Source organism: Solanum verrucosum, unplaced genomic scaffold (assembly GCF_900185275.1).
Source record: "Solanum verrucosum unplaced genomic scaffold, falcon-dt-bn FXZP01000267.1, whole genome shotgun sequence".
Lineage (NCBI taxonomy): Eukaryota > Viridiplantae > Streptophyta > Magnoliopsida > Solanales > Solanaceae > Solanum > Solanum verrucosum.
The window spans coordinates 112,773-133,575 of NW_026019869.1; the positions used below are offsets into that span (position 1 = coordinate 112,773).

General features: G+C 32.4%; 1 protein-coding gene across 1 annotated transcript in view; it reads left to right on the forward strand.

The window, feature by feature from the left end:
• Positions 1 to 7,979: 7,979 nt before the first annotated feature.
• LOC125818921 (RNA exonuclease 4-like) overlaps positions 7,980 to 20,803 on the forward strand; it is an 84,767-nt gene continuing 71,943 nt past the window's right edge. Inside the window, exons 1-5 of the mRNA XM_049498435.1 lie at positions 7,980 to 8,029; positions 8,570 to 8,721; positions 8,802 to 8,935; positions 9,043 to 9,236; positions 9,586 to 9,765. Coding sequence (XP_049354392.1) covers positions 7,980 to 8,029; positions 8,570 to 8,721; positions 8,802 to 8,935; positions 9,043 to 9,236; positions 9,586 to 9,765 — 710 coding nt within the window. The remainder of the gene's footprint in view (positions 8,030 to 8,569; positions 8,722 to 8,801; positions 8,936 to 9,042; positions 9,237 to 9,585; positions 9,766 to 20,803) is intronic.

Genomic DNA, 20,803 nt, shown 5'->3' on the forward strand with positions numbered 1-20,803 from the left:
TGGCTAATAAGAACCTCGAACCCCTTTTAAGTTTTCATTAGATTTCTGTTTTAGTTTTTTGAAAACAATAAATTTCTTGATTTTTCTTTAAAAATTAAGTGGCGACTCTAAAACCAGTTGTTTCTCCTTTTTAAGATAAAAACATATATATATATATATATATATATGTGTGTGTGTGTGTGTGTGTGTGTGTGTGTGTGTGTGTGTGTGTGTGTGTGTGTGTATTAGTTCAATATTTGATATTATTGTATTCTTACAGTAAGAGCTTAAATAATTTTTCATCATAATTTATACTTTTTTTCAGCTGAGTCACCTTCAGACTTTAAGTTTAGATATTTGTTATCCAATTATATTATATACTCGTACATTCAATGTACTAATGTCATTCTACCTGCATTTTTTTATGATGCAAATTCAGGTACTTAAGATCCTCAATAGGAATTTCGTTGAGATCGCTTTATATGCTTGTTAGCTTTAGTGAGGCCTCCTTGATTTCAAAGGAATCTATTTTTTATGAGTTATTGGTAGTAGCATTTTGAGGCGTCGTGGTCTTGTCTTGACACTCGTCTTTATACAGTAAAAGCTTCATAGATACACAGTTTTTGAAAGTTTTTTCAGTTTCAGATGTTCTATTTTAAACTTATGTTCATACTTAGTATATTTAGAGAGTTTGAGATTCAATAATCTATTGTAAAACGTTTCTTTCAATTTGATACTTGTGTATGTTTGAGTTAGCGTTCCGTTTGTAATCAGCCAGGATGAGGGTTCGCTTGGGGACCAACAATGATTCTCGAGTATCGACCACGTCTATGTGTAGGTTCGGGACATGACACCACCCTCTTGAAATAATTTTTCTATATTTTTGTGCACCTTTTATGTTGACATGAAGCCAATATCCAGTTTCAAGTAGTGCGGTGATACACATGCACCACCACGTGTAAAACTGTTTTTTTTTTTTTTTTTAAATCTTCTTATTTCTTTGCCTTTATTTAAATTAAGTTCATACACATAAGAAAAGTTTTAAAAAAGTAATCTTGTATTTAATATTTTTTATACCTTCATTCATTATATTTTCTCTATTTTTCTATGATTTTATTTATTCCTTTTATTTTCTTTTGTCTTTCTTTTTGATTTGATTTCAAATGTCTTGTATTTAAAATAATTTAATTCCGGACGATTATCAAAATAAGTGAATAAAATCACATAGAAAAATACGATAAAATCAAATGACACTTTTTAAAAAATTTATATATTATTTTTAAATAATACATGTACTTTTTAAAAAATAATTAAAAATGAAAAGACAAAAAATTAATAAAAGAGAAAAAGAAAAGTTTAAAGTAGAAGGAAAATAAATATTTTTCAAAGAAAGAAATGAAATTAATATATATAAATATAAGTTTTATGGTCAATAATTTTGTGTACTAACTAATATATATATAAGTTTTATGGTCAATAATTTTGTGTACTAACTAATATATATATAAGTTTTATGGTCAATAATTATGTGTACTAACTAATATATATATAAGTTTTATGGTCAATAATTATGTGTACTAACTAATTGTAAAATGACCAATTAAAAATGGACATTTGTCCAATAGTAATGGAAGTTTTCTTATTTTGTTTCTTCTCACTTGCCTTTATAGAGAGTGTGCACTTTTTCTATGACACGTCAATATTTGTGGTGTATTTATTTAATTTTAAAATAGTTTAAGGAAGGTAATATGACCGTAGTTAAGTTTAGGTTTGTCACTGGGATTTTTGGTACAGTTCAGCGGTACTTATGCCTTATCCCAACAAATTAAATATTTTAACTCAAAAAAATTGTTTGTATTGATTTTCTTGGTAATACAAAATGTGACTAAAATAATTTTATGTGGGATTGATTTCATACTTAAAAAATTGAATCAAATTTGTGACGATTTCTTATACTTTTTAAGACGAATTTTGGGTATTACCATAGGTCAAGGGGTCGATTGACATTTAGTATTTATCAGTTATAAAAATAGTACAAAATTTATTTACTGAATCTATTACAGATATTTAAACTTTACAAGTATATTATATGCACTACCTAATACCTTTTATATTTGTCTAATGCCGCATTGGACAAATATTATTAGACTGAAAATTGAGTTTTTTGCACGCCTAAATAGAAAGTTGTTGAATTTTTATTCATATTTGAAGAGTTTGAACGGTGTTGCTCTCAATTTGAACAATTCTACTAAAAGGAAAAAGATGGGAGGAGGAGAAACCTATGTCAAATGTCCGGTTTTCAGCCAAGATTTGAGGTACAACTATAAACATCATATTTTTTAAAATTATTTTCTTCGTCTATTAAAGATAAAGTGAATTTTGAACGAAGATGATGAAATAAATTTGAGAATATTTGGTAGGGTTTGAGAAAAAATCGATATGGAAAAGGAAAAAAATTGAGAGAGAATTTCACTAGATGTAATTAAAAAAGATGGGTTATGCACCATTAGTTGCATTAAGATTAGGAAATTTGAATGCACATTTGAAGGCGTACCTTGTAAGAAGGTGTTGTTAACATCTAATTGGCGAAGTGACCAGTCAAAGTGGTAGCCCATGAGATAATAACACGCACTGCAATATTCTTTGCTACTGAAGAATATGTTTCACCATAATCAACACCTACACGCTACAAGAAACCTCTAGCAACAAGTCGAGCTTTATAACGACTAATACTTCTATCTGAGTTGTATTTAACCCAAAAAATCCACTTAGATCCTACAAATTTAGCTTGAGAATTTGCTGGTACAAGAGACCATGTGCTTTGACTCTTAAGAGCTGATAACTCCGCATTCATGGTAGCACGTCATTATGATCTTTTAATGTTTGGTTAACACTCCTAGGTTCAATAGGTTTGGGTGTTGAATTGAATGAAATCAAGGATCTGGTAGGCTTGGGGTTGCTATGGGAATTTACGGAAGTGGTTTGCAATTTAGAAGGTTGTGCAGTAGGGGATGATTTAGCTTTAGGAGATAAAGTAGCAGTGAGACTAAATCTTTGAATTGACTTACTAATATTGTTTTAGAACAGATAACTATGGAATGATTTGGTATAGGAGCAGAAGAAGGTATGAATGTGTTGGTACTGATAATAAGGATGAGGCAGAGGTAGAAGATGATGTGGAGGAAGACACACTTGGGAAAGATGTGATAGAGTTCTCACACTCATATGATGAAGAATGATTGCTGGTGGCGGCCTCATGGGAGGTACTTCCTAAATTCGATATTGTAGATATATAACATAGGAAGAGTTACCGGATGAGCTTGATGTAAAAGGAATAATGTGATGAGAGGGAACCCACATATCAACAGTGTTAGACTCATGTCGATTGGTCTTAATTTCCTTAGATTAGTATGGAAAATGATGCTCTACAAAGTCCATGTGTCTGGATACCTAGACTTCATAGGATCAAAACAAAGATAAGCACTTTGATTTTGTGAGTATCCAAGAAAAATACATGGGCTGAAACAAGGTTGCAATTTATTTTGGTTATAAGGTCTTAACCATGGGTAACACAAACAACCAAAGACCCCAAACTTGAAATAGTTTGGTAGTTTTTCATACAGTCGAAAATAGGGAGACTGATTCTCTAAAAGTTTGGTAGGTAAATGATTAATCAAGTAGGTTGCGGTAGTAATGGTATATGACCAAAATTTTAAAGGGAGATTCGCATTGTGTAATAGGGTGATACCCGTTTCAACAATATGAAGATGACGATGTTCGGTGGTTGCATTATGTTCAGGGCATGTGGAGGAGTGAGAAGGTGAGAAATCCCATTGTCTTCAAAGAATGACCGAAGATGGATGAATTTTTCATAATTGTCCGAATAAAATGAGATGATGAGCTTTTGAAAGAGCTTTTCTACAACTTTCTTAAATTTGGGAAATATAATGGAAACATTAGATTTTCGTTTTATGGGAAAGAACCAGATGTATTACGTGTAATGATCAACAAATATTAAATAATATTGAAAATCATCTATTGAAATTTCTGGTGAAGGACCCCAAACATCCAAAAAAAAAAGTATTCCAAAGCAGCATTGCTCTTTATTGTAGAGTTGTAAATAGAAAACTCATGCATTTTACTGCATCTACAGGAACTGCAAAAGAAGGATTTTTCTAAAGAAGATAAAATAGCTAAAAGCTTGGAAACTTGACAAAGAGCGGGAGAGGACGGGTGACCGAGGCGTCGATGACAATTGGAAGCACTTGCGGTTGTGGTGAGGGTTTGAGGAGAGGTTGGCCATCAAAGAGATGAAGGTCATGGATACACACTGTTTTTAGGTTTCCTGCTAGTAGAGGTGTCCGGTGCAAAAGTTTTCACAACAAACGAATAAGGTGAGAACGTGACAGAAAAATTATCATTACAAAATTGATGAACATAAATAAGGTTCTTTTTCATCTTAGGCACAAATAAGACATTGGATAAAGTTAAAGGTCGAGAAGATGAAGGTAAAGAAGCAAATCTTGTATGAGTGATTTTGTGTTGTTTACCATCACCGAGCATAATGTCTTCAGTGCCATCATAATCTGAGTGAATGGAAAGATTGTTGAGATCCTGTGTGACGTGATGCTAGGCATCAGAATCAATAAGATAATTTCCATCATTGCTAGTGTTGCGAGTTGCATAGTTAGCACCTGACTATTGTGTTTGAGATGGAGCATTATTTCTTGTATGTCTATCTAATCCAAATCCATTTATTAGAGAGAGAATTGCTAATAATTTTCGACACTATTTCACGTGATGATCAGACTTGTCACAAAGTTGGCAAGTAACACGAGGACGGTTCTTGTTGGTGTTTTGACCAGTAAGTTGAGCACTAAATTTTTTAAAAGCATGTCTATTCGTAGGATTCAAGTTGTTTCCTTGATGTGAAGCATGATTGGACCGAGAGCGATTGTTGTGAAGTGTTGGTTTAACAACTAAATTTGTTGTAACTGAAACTGTGCTAGAAAAAGATGAACGAATGAGATTCTGCTCAAAATCAAGAAGCTTCTTATGAAGCTCTTCAAATGTCACTGGAATTTCTAAAGCACATAGAGCTGCAGTGATAGTAACATATATTTGGCTTGAAGTCTATGAAGAGCATGAAGGAAGAGCTCATCCATTGAAATTTGAATGCCAACAAAGACTAAAGAGTTGTAGATTTATTAGATCTTCTGCAGATATGAAGTAATAGAAAGGTTACCATTTTTCAAGTTGCTTAGAGACTCTCTAAGACTTGTGACACAAGCACGCAATGGCTTCTCATAGGCTGTCGTCAGATTTTGCCAGAGAGCATAAAAAGATTTGACATCAATGACTAAAGGAACAATATCAGAAGATAAAGAGAAAATAATGACACTCCGAATAAGATGGTCTTGTCGTTGATGAAAAGGTGTGACCGTTGAACTTGGTGGTTGTTCAATAAAATGGAGAAAATCATATGCAGTGGGGATGGTTTCCCACTGGTATCTCCATGATTTGTAGTTTTTATTGTTGATATTTAGGATAAGAAAAGAGTTCCAAGCCTTTATGCTCCGTACAGGTGCTGCATACAAGTTTCGACCAGGATGATTGTGAAAGATTCAATCAATTTGAACCGCTCACATCACAATAGTAGTGGCGTAAAGACCGTATTAATTTGGTACAAATACAAGAGAAGGTGTGATTGAGGTGTTCTCACTAGAGGCATTGGTTGAAACCATTGTTAATGACATCGGGAAAGACACAAAATCTCAAAGAGAGAAGTGTATTATTTTATTAATCTGTATGTGTATTTATACAAGAGAGCAGACTACAAATAAGGAAAGAATCAACTACTAAAGGATTGTGATCTTCACCTAATCATTAAGATATGGAAGATCAATCAAGCGATATCCTAATATCAGTCAAGAGATATCACTAATTATACCTATCCCCTATCGGATACATTCCTATCCCCTCTCGGATATATACCTCCCATTAAGTAATGTATCTTTTGTAATGTATTAGACAACCAATGAATCTATCCAAGAGCAATGAAATATCCAGAATTTTTGTTATTGGGGAAGCTTCTGGGATAGGATGTAATTAGCCCTCAAATGTATGAAATTTTGTAAGTTTCCCTAAAATCATTTGTCTTCAACACCTTAATAAGTTGTCTTTATTTATTTTTAATGATAATGATAATAAATATACAATTTAGATAAAAAAGTAGTTAAATATTTGAAAAAATATATAAATATAATATAATAAAATTATTAATTTATATAAAAATATATACGTTCGCTAGTGATGATGTAGATTATTCATAGTTGTGGTGGTTGTGATGATTGGCGTTAGTGGCTAGTAGCTGTGGTGGTGATAATTATGATGGTGAAAATAGTGAGTGGTGTGGTGACTCACATGATAATGACGGTTGGTATTAGTGATGGTGACTATGATGGTAGAATTGATTGCTGTTAGTAGTTGATGATGATGCTAGTTGTGATAATGTAGGTGACTGGTGCATGGTATATAGGGATTGGTCGCAGTGGTGATAGTGACCAATAGTGATGATAAGTGTGGTAGTGACTAATAATGTTAGTTGACAATAATATGGTTTCCAACGGTGGTTTTGATGGCAAGGATGGCTGGTAGTTGGTGATGATGATGGTAATTGTGATGGCAAAGATGGTTGATAGGCGTGGTTAGAGTGATGGTGAAAATTATTCATACAAAATACCTATTAAATAATTGTATTGCTTAGATTTAATCAAAGTGTTAACCTAAATCGTTCATTCTTTAGGCCATTGAGAGCATTTGCTTACATTAGGATTTTAACACTTATTTAATTTAAATGTGTTAATCATTAAGATTTTGAACAAAGTCTTAATATCATTAAGAGACAAATAAAACTTAGATTTAAATGGGACAAAAAAATATTTTGAGTAAATATAAATTAAATTTTCAATAATACAATAAGGGATAAGGCACAAGTACCCCTAGTCCATAATCAAAATTTCAGAGACACACCTTAACTAAACTAAAGTCCTATTACCCCTGAATTCATTTATTTTTGTTATTTTATACACCTTTTGGCTTACGTGGCATACTTCGTGACTCCACGTAGTTGAGGCGCATGGGAGATGCTTGGATGCCACGTAAGCCAAAAAGGTGTACAAAGTTACAAAAAAATGGGTTCGTGATGGTAATACTAGAACCTTAGTTTAGTTAATGTGTGTCTCTGAACTTTGGTCATAGTATAGGGGGTACTTGTGTCTTATTCCTTACATAAATGCTACTTCCTCTGTCCCTTATTACTTGTCTGCTTTTTCTTTTTTAGTTGTCCCTAATTACTTGTCCATTTTGACAAATCAAGAAAGAATAATTTTTTTTACTTGTTATACCCTCAATTAATTACTTTGAAAAATGAAGAACTTTTTGAAAATCTTAAGTTTTTAATTCATTCACTTCATAATTAATAGGGGTAAAATGATAAACTTACTATGTCAATCATTGCTTTCTTAATATGTGTATCAATTCAAAAGTGAACATGTAATTAGGTACAGAGGGAGTATTAAATTTTTCTCGGGATACAAAATCATATTAATATGTGTCTTTTGTTAATTAGTCAAAAATCAGATGCAACCTTGTATATAAATGGTGATGCATGTAATGATCAGAAAAGAAAATCACTTTGCCTATAATAAGTGTGACCGAGTGATCAAGTTTTGACCCAATAAACATTTTATCAAATTTCTTTTAGAAATTTTATCTTTCCAAGTATAGTAGGACCAAAGGTTCAATGAAGAGCAAAATTAAGTATGATAAGTTTTGCTTATATTTTATCCTATAGACCTTATTTGCGTACGTTCTGTCCTCTCAAACCTTATTTTGTGGAATTATAGTGGCTTTGTTGTTGTTGTAGTATATATGGTGTTGGCTAAGAAACCAATTTTTCTTGTTTTAATTCAAATATCAGATTCATTGGATATCAGTATATGGAAGTGGAACCCTCACAAATTCCTCTGCAACCCCTCTCCAATACAAGGTAATGTGGAGCTTTTTCCTTCAAGGATTTTGGTTTTTGTTTATCAATTTCTTGTTTGGGACTTTTTTCACACACTTATAAAATGACTTTGATGGTTAAAACTTGGGATTTTGAAGGTTTTTTAAAGTTTTATTTTTAGAAAAGGAATCAAGAACCCAATTCCCACTGAAAAATTAGATGTATTGCTAGTTTGGTAAGAGGGATAACTAATCCCGGGATTAATTTTAGGATGAGTCTATCCCATGTTTGGTTGATAATTTCAGATAAGATAACATATCCTGGGATTGTACTTCAGAGGCGGAGCCACGAACCTCCATCTAGCTCTGCTGCTTCTAATTGCAGTGTTATTTTTATTTTTCATTTGAGAGTGGGATAGCTAATTTGAGATAACTTGTTCCTAACCAAACGAGCCCTTATACTCTAAATTTTTCATTTGTTTGTGGAGGGAAGGAGTAAAAACACAATCTTGCAACAACTAAACTAAGGTGTTCTACATGTGGGGGTGTAGAATTTTGATTTCATTTGCTTATGTGATGTCAGACACAAATGTCCAGCTTGTTACAAGCAGTGCAAGAAGAAGGAGCATATTATTGAACATATGCTAACATCTCATCATTCGGTTCATGACCCTAAATGCGGTGTGTGTAACAAACATTGCAAATCATTTGAATCACTAAGGGAGCACATTTTTGGTAAGTTGTTGTGCTTAGACAATGAATGTTCTTTAGGTGCAAATGATCTCTAAGTTTTCTTTTTTTACTTTAACATTTAGGTCCATTGGCCAAAGTGAATTGTTCAAGCATCTTTGCTGAAAGAGACTGCATTTTGTGTCTGAAAATCTGTAGCAGCGTGGACTCTCTCAACGAGCATAAGGAAACATGTCATCTTACCACTCCTCAACCCATTGTGAGTTGATGAATTTCTTTCCTCGATGCATTCGCAAGAATCAGTTACACTTAGGATACTCCAGATGTATGTTTAGTTGCTGGAGTGTGTATGTATAATTGTTGCAGGAGACAGTGGAGATTCATCGTTCAGCAAACGAAATGATCAACATAAGAAGTCAGGAAGTAGTCGCCATATGTTGTGTAATGGTTGGAGGTGATTGGTCACAAGAACTTTGCGCAAGGGTATGCCTAGTTGACGAAGATGAGAATATTATTTTTCAGACTTATATTCTACCTCCGACTCCTGTGGCTGATTATAGGTATGTTCTGGCAAATAAACATATCTATTTATAGTGTAAGCTGACGCTTTTGGTATCACACCTTTTCATACTTCCTTATCATGGTGTGTTGAATTCCACCATTTCTGATGAACCTTAAGATCTAGAACGGAGCTTTGAGAGTAAATAAACTGATAGCTTTGTATTGATAATTGCTGATCCTTTTACAACTGAATGAATTGAGAAAATATCTAGCTAACTACCTCTATTTATAGCTAATACAGATTAGTTCACTAACTAACTAATATTACTGTTATCAATTCTGTTATAACAGATTTTTACAGCTGTACAAGATCCACTATTCTTTTATTATTTCAACATGGTGTGCCAGGTATGAAATTATTGGTATATCAGAAAATAATCTACAAGATGCCATGCCTTTGAATGAAGTCCGAGAGAGAATTCAGCAGATTCTTTACAGCGGAGAGCCAATTGGTAGAGTACTTGTGGGCCATAACCTTGAGAAACAACTGCATTGCTTGAAGATGTCTTATCATGATCATCTTCTGAGGTAATTTTATTTTTCTTAGTAGTTGAAATTCATTTTCTAGGAACCTTAAATCCTGTATTATGTCCAGATCACGAGCTTGGTCTGTATTATGTGTATCCATTAACTGCAATGCATTAACATGAATGGTTAAATTTTCCATAATTTTGACATAACATGCTTCTTCAAGAGTACTTAGTTACCCGGTGGAATAGTCAAAGTGCACGCAATTTGGCCTGGACATCACTGGCTATTAAAAAGAAAAAAAAGAAAAAGAAAGTAGCTTATAGTTGACTATTGTTGTGGGTGGAACATCTATGCTTATTAGGTGAAAGTAGGTTTGTTCTTGAGGATGGACCTAATCAGGTACTTATGTCAAGAAGCCTGGTATTTTTCCACATTTTTTTATTTACTCATTTAGGTAAGGCGTAAAATAGCCCTCTTTGTTGCACCTACAATTTCCGCCCCTTTAGCTCGTTGATCTGCGAGCATGTATAATAGCAGCTATTGCAGCTTGTGTTGACTTCTCTTGTACATAAGAGATGAAGATAAAAATAAGAATTATCATTTCAGTTGTTCACATTCTCTGTATTATATTGACAATGCATTATATTGTAGTAAGTCTCAAAGAAACTTGTTAAGTTTCAAAGTTATTCGTCAAAATGACTATCATGTTGAGACTGCTAATAAAGGAAAAGTTGAGTACCTTTATATTACTACAATTAATACAAAGAAGAAAATTGTGCATGAAAAATTACCTGTACTTTCTTCTGGGTTGTACTGTACAAGTATAAGTACAGTTGAATCACGTGCCGTAGTAAACAAAAGGTTTGCTAATTTTAATGATTTTATCATTTGGCATGACCGGTTGGGTCATCCCAGTTTTAATATGATGCTCAAAATAATTGAGAATTCACATGGGCACACCTTAAAGATCCCAAATATCCTCCAGTCAAAGGAATTCTCTTGTGCTGCTTGTTCTCAAGGAAAGTTGATCATTAAACCATCAACAGTCAAGGTTGGAATTAAATCCCCTGCGTTTCTGGAACGTATACAGGGTGATATATGTGGACCAATTCAACCTGCATGTGGACCCTTTAAATATTATATGGTCTTGATAGATGATTCAACAAGATGGTCACATGTGTGCTTATTATCAACTCGCAACATGGTTTTGGCGCTATTGTTGGCTCAAATAATAGGATTAAAAGCACAATTCCTAGACTATACAATAAAGATAATCCGTCTAGATAATGCTGGAGAGTTTACATCTCAGGCATATAATGATTATTGTATGTCTACTGGAATAATAGTTGAACATCCAGTTGCTCATGTTCATACTTAGAACGGTCTAGCAGAATAATTGATTAAACGTCTGCAATTGATAGCTAGGCCATTGCTAATGAGAACAAAGTTGTCGGTGTCTATGTGGGGGCATGCTATTTTGCATGCAGCAGCACGTGTGCGCATAAGGCCGACCAATTGTCATGAATTCTCCCCATTACAATTGGCTTTTGGTCAAGAGCCAAATATTTCCCATCTTAGAATTTTTGGATGTGCGGTATATGTTCTAATTGCTCCACCAGAACGCACAAAAATGGGGCCCCAAAGAAGGTTGGGGATATATGTTGGGTATGAATCTCCTTCAATCATAAAATATTTGGAGCCTATGACTGCAGATTTATTTAAAGCAAGATTTGTTGATTGTCATTTTAATGAATCAGTATACCCAACTTTAGGGGGAAAACATAAGCAGTTGGGAAAAGAGATAGATTGGAATTTATCATCACTATCTCATCTAGATCCTCGAACAAATCAATGTGAGCAAGAAGTTCAAAAAATAATTTATTTACAGAATATTGCGAATCAATTGCCAGATGCTTTTACTAATCTTCCAAGGATTACTAGATCACACATTCCAGCTGCTAATGCTCCAGTTCAATTGAGTTGATGTCCCGATGGGACAAATTGTTAAGAAAAATGAGTCTAGACCACATTTGAAGCATGGTAGACCAATTGGTTTCAAGGATAAAAATCCTCGAAAGAGAAAAGTAATGAATGATCAAGCTGATCACGAGGTGAAAGAAATTTCTCAAGAAGAGACCCAAGTCATAACACATGATGAAACCTCCGAGGAGGTTCAAATTTCTGAAAATAATGAGAATGAAGAAATTTCAATGAATTATGTCTCGACGAGAAAGAGGAAGAACCGAAATAATGTTGTGATTGACAACATATTTGTCTATAATGTTGCTGTTGAAATAATGCAACAAGATGAAGATTTTGAGCCAAAATCTGTTGACCAATGTAGACAGATAAATGATTGGCCAAAATAGAAGGACGCAATTCAAGCAGAATTGACTTCACTAGAAAGAACGTGAAGTTTTCGGACCAATAATCCTAATACCTGAAGGTATCAAGCCAGTGGGGGTACCAATGGGTTTTTGTGCGAATAAAAAAAGAAAAAGGTGAAGCCGTGAGATATGAAGCCTGACTTGTTGCTCAAGGTTTTTCTCGAAGACCTGTCATTGATTACATGTAGATGCAATCACCTTCAAATATCTCATAAATCTGGCAGTTCATGAAAAGCTTGAAATGTGTCTAATGGACGTTGTCACATCCTATCTATATGGCTCATTGGACCAGGACATTTTTATGAAAATTCCTGAAGCATTCAAAGTGCCAGGCATACAAAGATTCAAGAGAGACTTAATCAATAAAGCTTCAGAAATCTTTATATGGATTGAAACAGTCAGGGAGGATGTGGTACAATCGTCTGAGTGAATATTCGCTAAAGAAAGGGTACAAAAATGATCCAATTTGTCCCTGCATTTTCATTAAATGGTCGAAATCTGAATTTGTTATAATTGCTGTGTATGTTGATGATTTGAACATCATTGGGATTCGTAAAGAGTTGTTAGAAGTTGTGGAGTGTCTAAAAAGGGAATTTGAAATGAAAGATCTCGACAAGACAATTTTGTCTTGGCCCACAGATTGAGAATTTGCCAAATGGAATACTTGTCCATCAATCAACATACATAAAAAAGATATTAAAGCGTTTTTACATGGATAAATCACATCCATTAAGTACCCCAATGGTGGTAAGATCGCTTGACATCAAAACAGATCCATTTCGACCTCAAGAGAAGGATGATACATCAAAGGAGACCGGACAAAGCATATTTCACCAAAGTTTTTTTTTCACTCATGATCTTCAACAAAATGGTGAGATAGAAGTTCAACAAATCCGTTCAAGTGATAATCTTGCTAATTTATTCACTAAGACATTGCCAACACCAACGCTTGAGAAGTTGAGATACAAGATTGAAATGCGTCGTCTCTGAGATATCAAGTGAAGCTTTCATTAGGGGGAGTGAAATACGCGTTGTACTCTTTTCCTTAACTATGGTTTTGTCCCAAGTTGGGTTTTCCTGGTAAGGTTTTTAACGAGGCAACATTCAAAATGTATTATGAGATGTGTGTACTCTTTTTCCTTCACTAGACTTTTTTCCACTGGTTTTTCCTAGTAAGGTTTTAACGAGACACATTATCTATGGACATCCAAGGGGGAGTGTTATAAATCCATTGTATTATATATGTGGATTATCCATTAGATTTATCCAAACAAATTGGATTCATGTATATGTGCTTCCAAGGTGATAAGAACTTCTTGGATAACTATGTATCTACTAGTTAGATGACTTTTGGGAGTGATATCAACACTATAAATAGAGATATCACTCACCATTTGGAAGATACACTTGAATAAGAAAAGTTCTCTCTTCCATCTTATACTTCTTGTCTTCTTCTTCTTATTATTGTATTATATTATTCTGAGCTTTCTTTATAATAAGTTCAACGTTATTATAATTAATACGTTGAAAATTTCTTTCATAATTAGGGAAATCATTATCCTAGGCCTTTTTAATTATTGATAGAACTCCACATTATTTCACTTGATAATTTTATTGTTTTTATTATATAATTTTGGGATAAAACACAAGTACACCTCCTATAACTATACCTAAAATTTGAGGGACACACCTAAGATTAATTGTTATTCTATTACCCCTTGAACTCATTTAATCTATAGTTTTGTGCCCTCTTTATGCTAACGTGGAGCCAAGATCCAATTCAAGTATCAGTAGTGATATACATGTGCCACCATGTGTATAAATTAAACTAAGTTAATACGTGTAATTTTTTAAACTTCTTTTTGTCTTGTACTTTTTATTTTACTTTCATTCATTATTATTTTTCTATTTATTTTGTTTGTCTTTAATTACTTCTAATTTGGTTTTAAATTTATATCCAAATATTTTGTATTTCAAATAAATTAATTTCGGACATATATTAAAATAAGTGAAGGAAATCAAATAAACCATTAAAAAAAATGTTTAAATTAAAGGACATTTTAATTTTAAAAAATTATTATTATTTTAAAAAGAAAATCAATAAAAAAAACACATTTTTTTAGAAATAATTAAAATTGAAAAGATAATAAATCAATGAAAGAAAAAATAAAAAAATTAAAGTGGAGAGGGGATACATATTTTATACCAAAAAAATGAAAATAATCATATATATATAACTTATTCTACAATGTCCAATTAAAAAAGGACACGTGTCCAATATTGATCAGATTTTTTCATATTTTTTTTGCTCTCACTTGCTTCCAAGAGAGTGAATATACTCTCTATGTCACATCAACACAAAAGGAGTAAAAAAAAATGAGTTTAGGGGGATAATAGGATCTTAGTTAAATTTAGGTGTGTCGTTGTAAATTTTTGGGTATAGTTCAAGGGGTACTTGTTCCATGTTCCTTTAATTTTCTTAATTTACATAATAAAGTTGTGATAAGACACAAGTACCACCCTAAACTATAACCGAGATTCGCGTGACACACCTTAAATTAACTAGGGTCCTATATACCCTCACTTCCCGCCCTCTCGAAATATTTTATTTTTTTTCTGTATTTTTGTGCACCTTTTGTGTTATCATGTAGTCAATATCCAATTTCAAGTAGTGCAGTGATACACATGCGCCGCTACGTGTAAAACTGTTTTGTTTTAAAAAATTAAACTTTTTATTAATAAATTTTAAGTTAATTCACATAAAGAAAAATTCAAAGAATTCCTTGTATTTAATATTTTTTTCATTTTCTTTTACCTTCGTTCATTATATTTTCTCTATTTGTTCTATGGATTTTATTTATTCCTTGTATTTTCTTTGTCTTTCCTTTTGATTTGATTTCAAATGTCTTGTATTTAAAATAACTTAATTCCGGTGATTATCAAAAAAGGTGAAGAAGAACACATAAAACAAAGATAAAACGTTAAAATCAAAGGACACTTTGTTTAAAAATTATTATTATTTTTTAAATAATACACATAATTTTTAAAAAATAATTAAAATGAAAAGATAAAAAATTAATGAAAGAGAAAAAAAAGTTTAATGTGAGGAGGGAAATAAATATTTTACAAATAAAGAAATCAAAATAATTAAATATATATAAGTTTTAAGGTCAATAATTATGTGTACTAACTAATTGTAAAATTGTAACACCTCACAACTCTATTCTTAGAATCTGAATCGGTTGTCATAAGTGTATCAACTTGGGTCGGGTGATATACTACTTGTTCATATATGTTAAGGTTCATTCCTAAGTATTAGAAGTGCTTTGGATGTGAGTTAAGGTCATAATGAACCTTTAGCACAAAGTCAAGTTGAGAGGTTCCCTAACGATTAAGTTTTTTCGTGTAAGTTCATTCAAATATCAACTTTATTCAATCATACCTCCTACATATGAAGAGTTTTATGAATTAATATCAACCAAATGAAAGGCCTTGAAGTCTTCTTTCAACCATTTTGACCGTTCATCCATTCAAGTATATGTGCTAAAAGTTATGCCCATTTTTCTAGGCTTCATATATTTTGCGCAAATTGGTGCACGAAGTGGACGTTCAATGCGCGGCAAGATCAGTGGTATTGTTAAGGTTGCGCGAAGTGCCACGTGAACTAAGTTTCAACTGCGCGATCGCACACGTTACTTCGAAATTCTTTTAGTTTTCTCTTCTTTTCACATTTTAGGATGGGTGTTTATGTCTTTTCCTCATCCTAAAATGCCATCCCACGATGATTAGTTTCTCCCAAAAGCCAAAGTCAACCAGTTCTAATCATTTCAAAGCTCTCATTCAAAAAAAAGTCTATGCTCAAGAACTTCAAGAAACATCAAAGCTAGGGTTTCAAGGTTTCCAAACAAGTTCTTCTTCAAAAACCTTGTTCTTCCAGCCAGGCATGTAAGGGTTCAATGAGAGTATTCCTTTCACTCTCATGCCTAAAGTATTTTGATTCTCAATAATTTCACAAAATTATTAGAAGTAAAGCTAGAGCTTTTATGATATTGTGATCTTACTTCAATAAGCTATGTTTTTCACTGTTCACATTGATTTTGAAACCTTGTGGTACTAATTTAGCATGATTTTTATGGTCATTCAAACCCTTATTAATTTTAAGCATGAAAACAAGCATGATATGAATCAACACCTAAATACAAGTTATTTTAAGATACAACTTTTGAGCCGAGCCTCATATATGATTCAAGATGATAAGAGCATTATATGAATACATATTTTTTGGGAAGAATTAGTACCGAGATGATGCGAGTTGAGAAAATTCAAGTCCCATAACTACGTTCCAACATAGGATTATGTTTCACCACTTTTTCGGTTGACCTCCTGGTCCTGAGAGCCTTAGATTAGTAGATCCACATAGATATGATATGGTCTTATACTCTAGTAAGGTATAGGGTTAGCGCTCCCAACTAAGTTAGATGTTGGATATTATGAGCTCAAATGGTGTATGTCAATTATAAGAAACTCACCAATTATGTAAATTTCATGATATGCTTTTAGCTCTATATGGTTCATTTTAAGTATGCTACTTTATGCATATGATTATGCAAGACTACTATAAAAGAGTCAACTATATGTATATGTACTTTTGAAAAGAGATGATTATGATACTTGGTCATGGACTCCAACAGTTTTCTCAATAACACTTTTACTATACATATGATCTTGGAGATATTATTTCACTTTCTTGTTCATAATTCTTTAAATGATTATGCTAGTGTCCTCCCTTACTTACTTAGTACATTTCACGTACTGATGCATACATTTTTCTGTGTTGCATTCTTTTATGATGTAGATTTCGATATTCGCACTCAAATTCGTGGCTAGTGAGATTGCTACACTTCCAGTTAACTTTTGGTGAGTGATCCTCATTTGGGGACTCCATTGTTTTAGACTACTAACTATTTTCCTTAGGTTGTCTTTGTTTTCAGGTAGCTGGGGGCCATGTCCCGACAAACTTTTATTTTCATTCTAAAGTAGTAGAGGCTTTATTCAGACATTAGTAATATAATTTCATGGAGTTTGTTGAACTTTTTATTAAGCATATGTTTCAGTTTCCACAATAGTTCATAAAATATGTCTGATATGTTAAGTCAAGGATTAGCCCGGGATCATTCATGGTCCTAGGTACCATGTTTCGATTGGAGTATAGATTCGGATCGTGACAAAAATGACGAATTAAAAATGGACATCTGTCCAATACTAATGGAAGTTTTCTTATTTTTTCGCTTCTCACTAGCCTTTATAGAGAGTGTGCACACTCTCTATGCCACATCAATATTTATGGTGCATTTATTTCATTTCAAAATAATTTAAGGGGGTAATAGGACCCTAATTAAGTTAAGATGTGTCGTTGAGATTTTGGGTATAGTTCAAAGGAAACTTATGCCTTATCCCAACAAATTAAATATTTTAACTCAAAAGAGTTATTTGTATTGATTTTCTTGGTAATACAGAAGTGCGACTAAAATAATTTTATTTGGGATTGATTTCATAATTTAAAAATTGAATTATATTTGTAATGATTTCTTATATTTTTTAAGACGAGTTTGGGGTATTACGTTGGTCCAGGGTTGATTGGCATTTACTATTTATCACTTACAAAAATAGTACATGATTTATTTACTAAATTTAATACAAATATTTTAAACTTTACAGTTATATTATATGCGCCGCCTAATACCTTTTATATTTGTAAGATGCTGCATTGAAGAAATCTTACCAGATTGAAAATTAAGTGTTTTGCACGCCTAAATAGAAAGTTGCTGATTTTTTTTTTAATATTTGAAGAGTTTGAAAGGTGTTGCTCTCTATTTGAGCAATTCTACGAAAAGGAAAAAGATGGGGGAAGGAGACAATAACGTCAAACGTCCGGTTTTCAGCAAAAATTTCAGGTACGACAATTACAAATATTATATTTTTTTCTTATTTTTTTGTATTAACGATAAAGTGAATTTTGAATGAAGTTGATGAAACAAATCAAAGAATATTTTGTAGGGTTTGAGAAAAAATCGATATGAAAAAGGAAAAAAATTGAGAGAGAATTTCACTAGATGAAATTGGAAAAGATGGCTTATACACCATTTATTTGCATTAAGATTAGGAAATTGGATTGCACATTTGAATGATTAGTTGTTGTCTTTAGATCTGAACCAAATGATCAAACTATGGAAATATTACATAAAACCATAACTTAAGATATCATAATCTCTGAAATTTTCTACCATTTAAAAAAATTACAAAAATTCCTCTCGGATATATCCTTATCCCCTCTCACAGATATCCCTCCCCTCTCGGATACATCCCTCTCCTCTCGAATGCATCCTTATCCCCTCTCGGATACATCCATATCCCCTCTCAGATACAACTCTTTCATTAATTAATGTATCGTTTGCAATGTATCAGACAACCAAGGAATGTATCCGAGAGCAATGAAAAATTTGTGAGTTTTGTAATTGGGAAAATTCTCGGCATAAGATATAATTAACCCTCAAATGTATGGAATTTCTGTAAGTTTCCCTAAAATTATTTGTCTTCAACACCTTAATGCTCTATTTTTATTTATTTTTAATCCTAATAAATATACAATTTAGATAAATAGTAATTAAATATTTCAAAAAATATATAAATATAATATAATAAAAGTATTATAAAAATATGCATGTTTGCTAGTGATGATATAGATTATTTGCAGTTGTGGTGGTTTAGATAATTGGTGCTAGTGGCTAGTACTTGTGGTGGTGATAGTTATGAACTTATGATGGTGTAGATAGTGGTGTGGTGACTCACATGATCATAATGACAATTGGTATTAGTGATGGTGACTGTGATGGTAGAGTTGATTGATGTTAGTAGTTGAGGATGGTGCTAATTGTGATAATGGAGGTGACTGATAGTAGGGATTGGTCATAGTAGTGATAGTAATAGTGATGATAAGTGCAGTAGCGACTGATAATATTGATTGACAACAATATGGTTGCTAATGGTGGTTTTGATGGCAAGGATGACTGGTAGTTGGTGGCGATGATGGTAATTGTGATGACCAAGGTGCTTAATAGTTGTGGATTGAGTGGTAGTGAAAATTATTCATATAAAAATACCTATTAAATAACTGTATTTCTTAGATTTAATCAAAGTTTGAATCTGAAGCGTTCATACTTTAGGCCATTAAGAGCATTTGCTTACATTAGGATTTTAACACTTATTTAATTTAAATATGTCTTAATCATTTAGCTCATTTGAACAAAGTCTTAATATTATTAAGAGACAAATAAAATTTAGATCTAAATGGGCTAAAAAATTGTTACCCAACCCTACCAAGTAGCATGCTGGCTCAATCATTTTGATGGCTATAGTATTATCACTTGAATTTTTTTGAAGGAGCTTCTTGAGTGTGATATTCACGCAACATGTCATACTCTTCAGGGGAATTTAAATATATATTTAGCCGTAATTTTTGTTCAAACAATTTATTTACACACATTAACTTCAAAATTCTTTTATTAGCATTAGAAATTCTAAACTTTAGAAATTCTGAAGTTAAAAATTTTAGGGCTTCTTACATAGTTGTACATGTAACAAAAATTATTTTCTACAAAGATGATCACATGTATATGCAATGTATAAATATTGTGTATATAGTTATGTAACTCCATATTGTGTAAATAATTATGTAACTTGATATTGTGTAAATAGTTGTATTACGTATCGATATTGTGTAATTAGTACATAACCGTGTATATATGATGAATAACTTTATATCATAGATGTATATATACGAAATCATATTAATATGTGTCTTTTGTTAATTAGTCAAACATCAGATGTATTATTATTAACAGATGCAACCTTGTATATAAATGGTGATGCATGTATATAATAAATGTGATTGAATGATCAATTTTTGTAATATTGATTGTTTTAGATAAAATATATTGATTGTTTTACTAACAAGAGCAAAATTAAATATGGTAAGTTCTGGGTATATATCCTATAGACCTTATTTGCATACGTTATGTCCTCTCAAACCTTATTTTGTGGAATTATAGTGGATTTGTTGTTGTTGTTTATATGGTGTTGGCTAAGAAACCAATCTTTTCTTGTTATAATTCGAATATCAGATTCATTGGATATCAGAATGTGGAAGTGGAACCTTCAGAAATTCCTCTGCAACCCCTCTCCACAAGGTAAATTATGAATCCTATTTTTTCTATATGACTTTATTTCAAACAATTTCTTGTTTGGGGCTTTAATTTTTCACACACTTATAAAATGACTTTGATGGTTAAAAGTTGGGATTTTGAAGGTTTTCTTAAAATTTTATTGTTAGAAAAGGAATCAAGAATTCAATTCCCACTGAAAGAGGGATCCAGGATAACTAATCCCAGGATTAATTTTAGGATGAGTTTGTCCCATGTTTGGTTGAGAATTTGAGATAAGATAACATATCCCGGGATTGCAGTATTATTTTTATTTTACATTGAGGGAAGGAGTAAAAACACAATCTTGTAGAATTTTGATTTCATTTGCTTATGTAATGTCAGGCACAAATGTCCAGCTTGTTACAAGCAGTGCAAAGAGAAGGATCATATTATTGAACATATGCGAAAATCTCATCATTCGGTTCATGACCCTAAATGCGGTGTGTG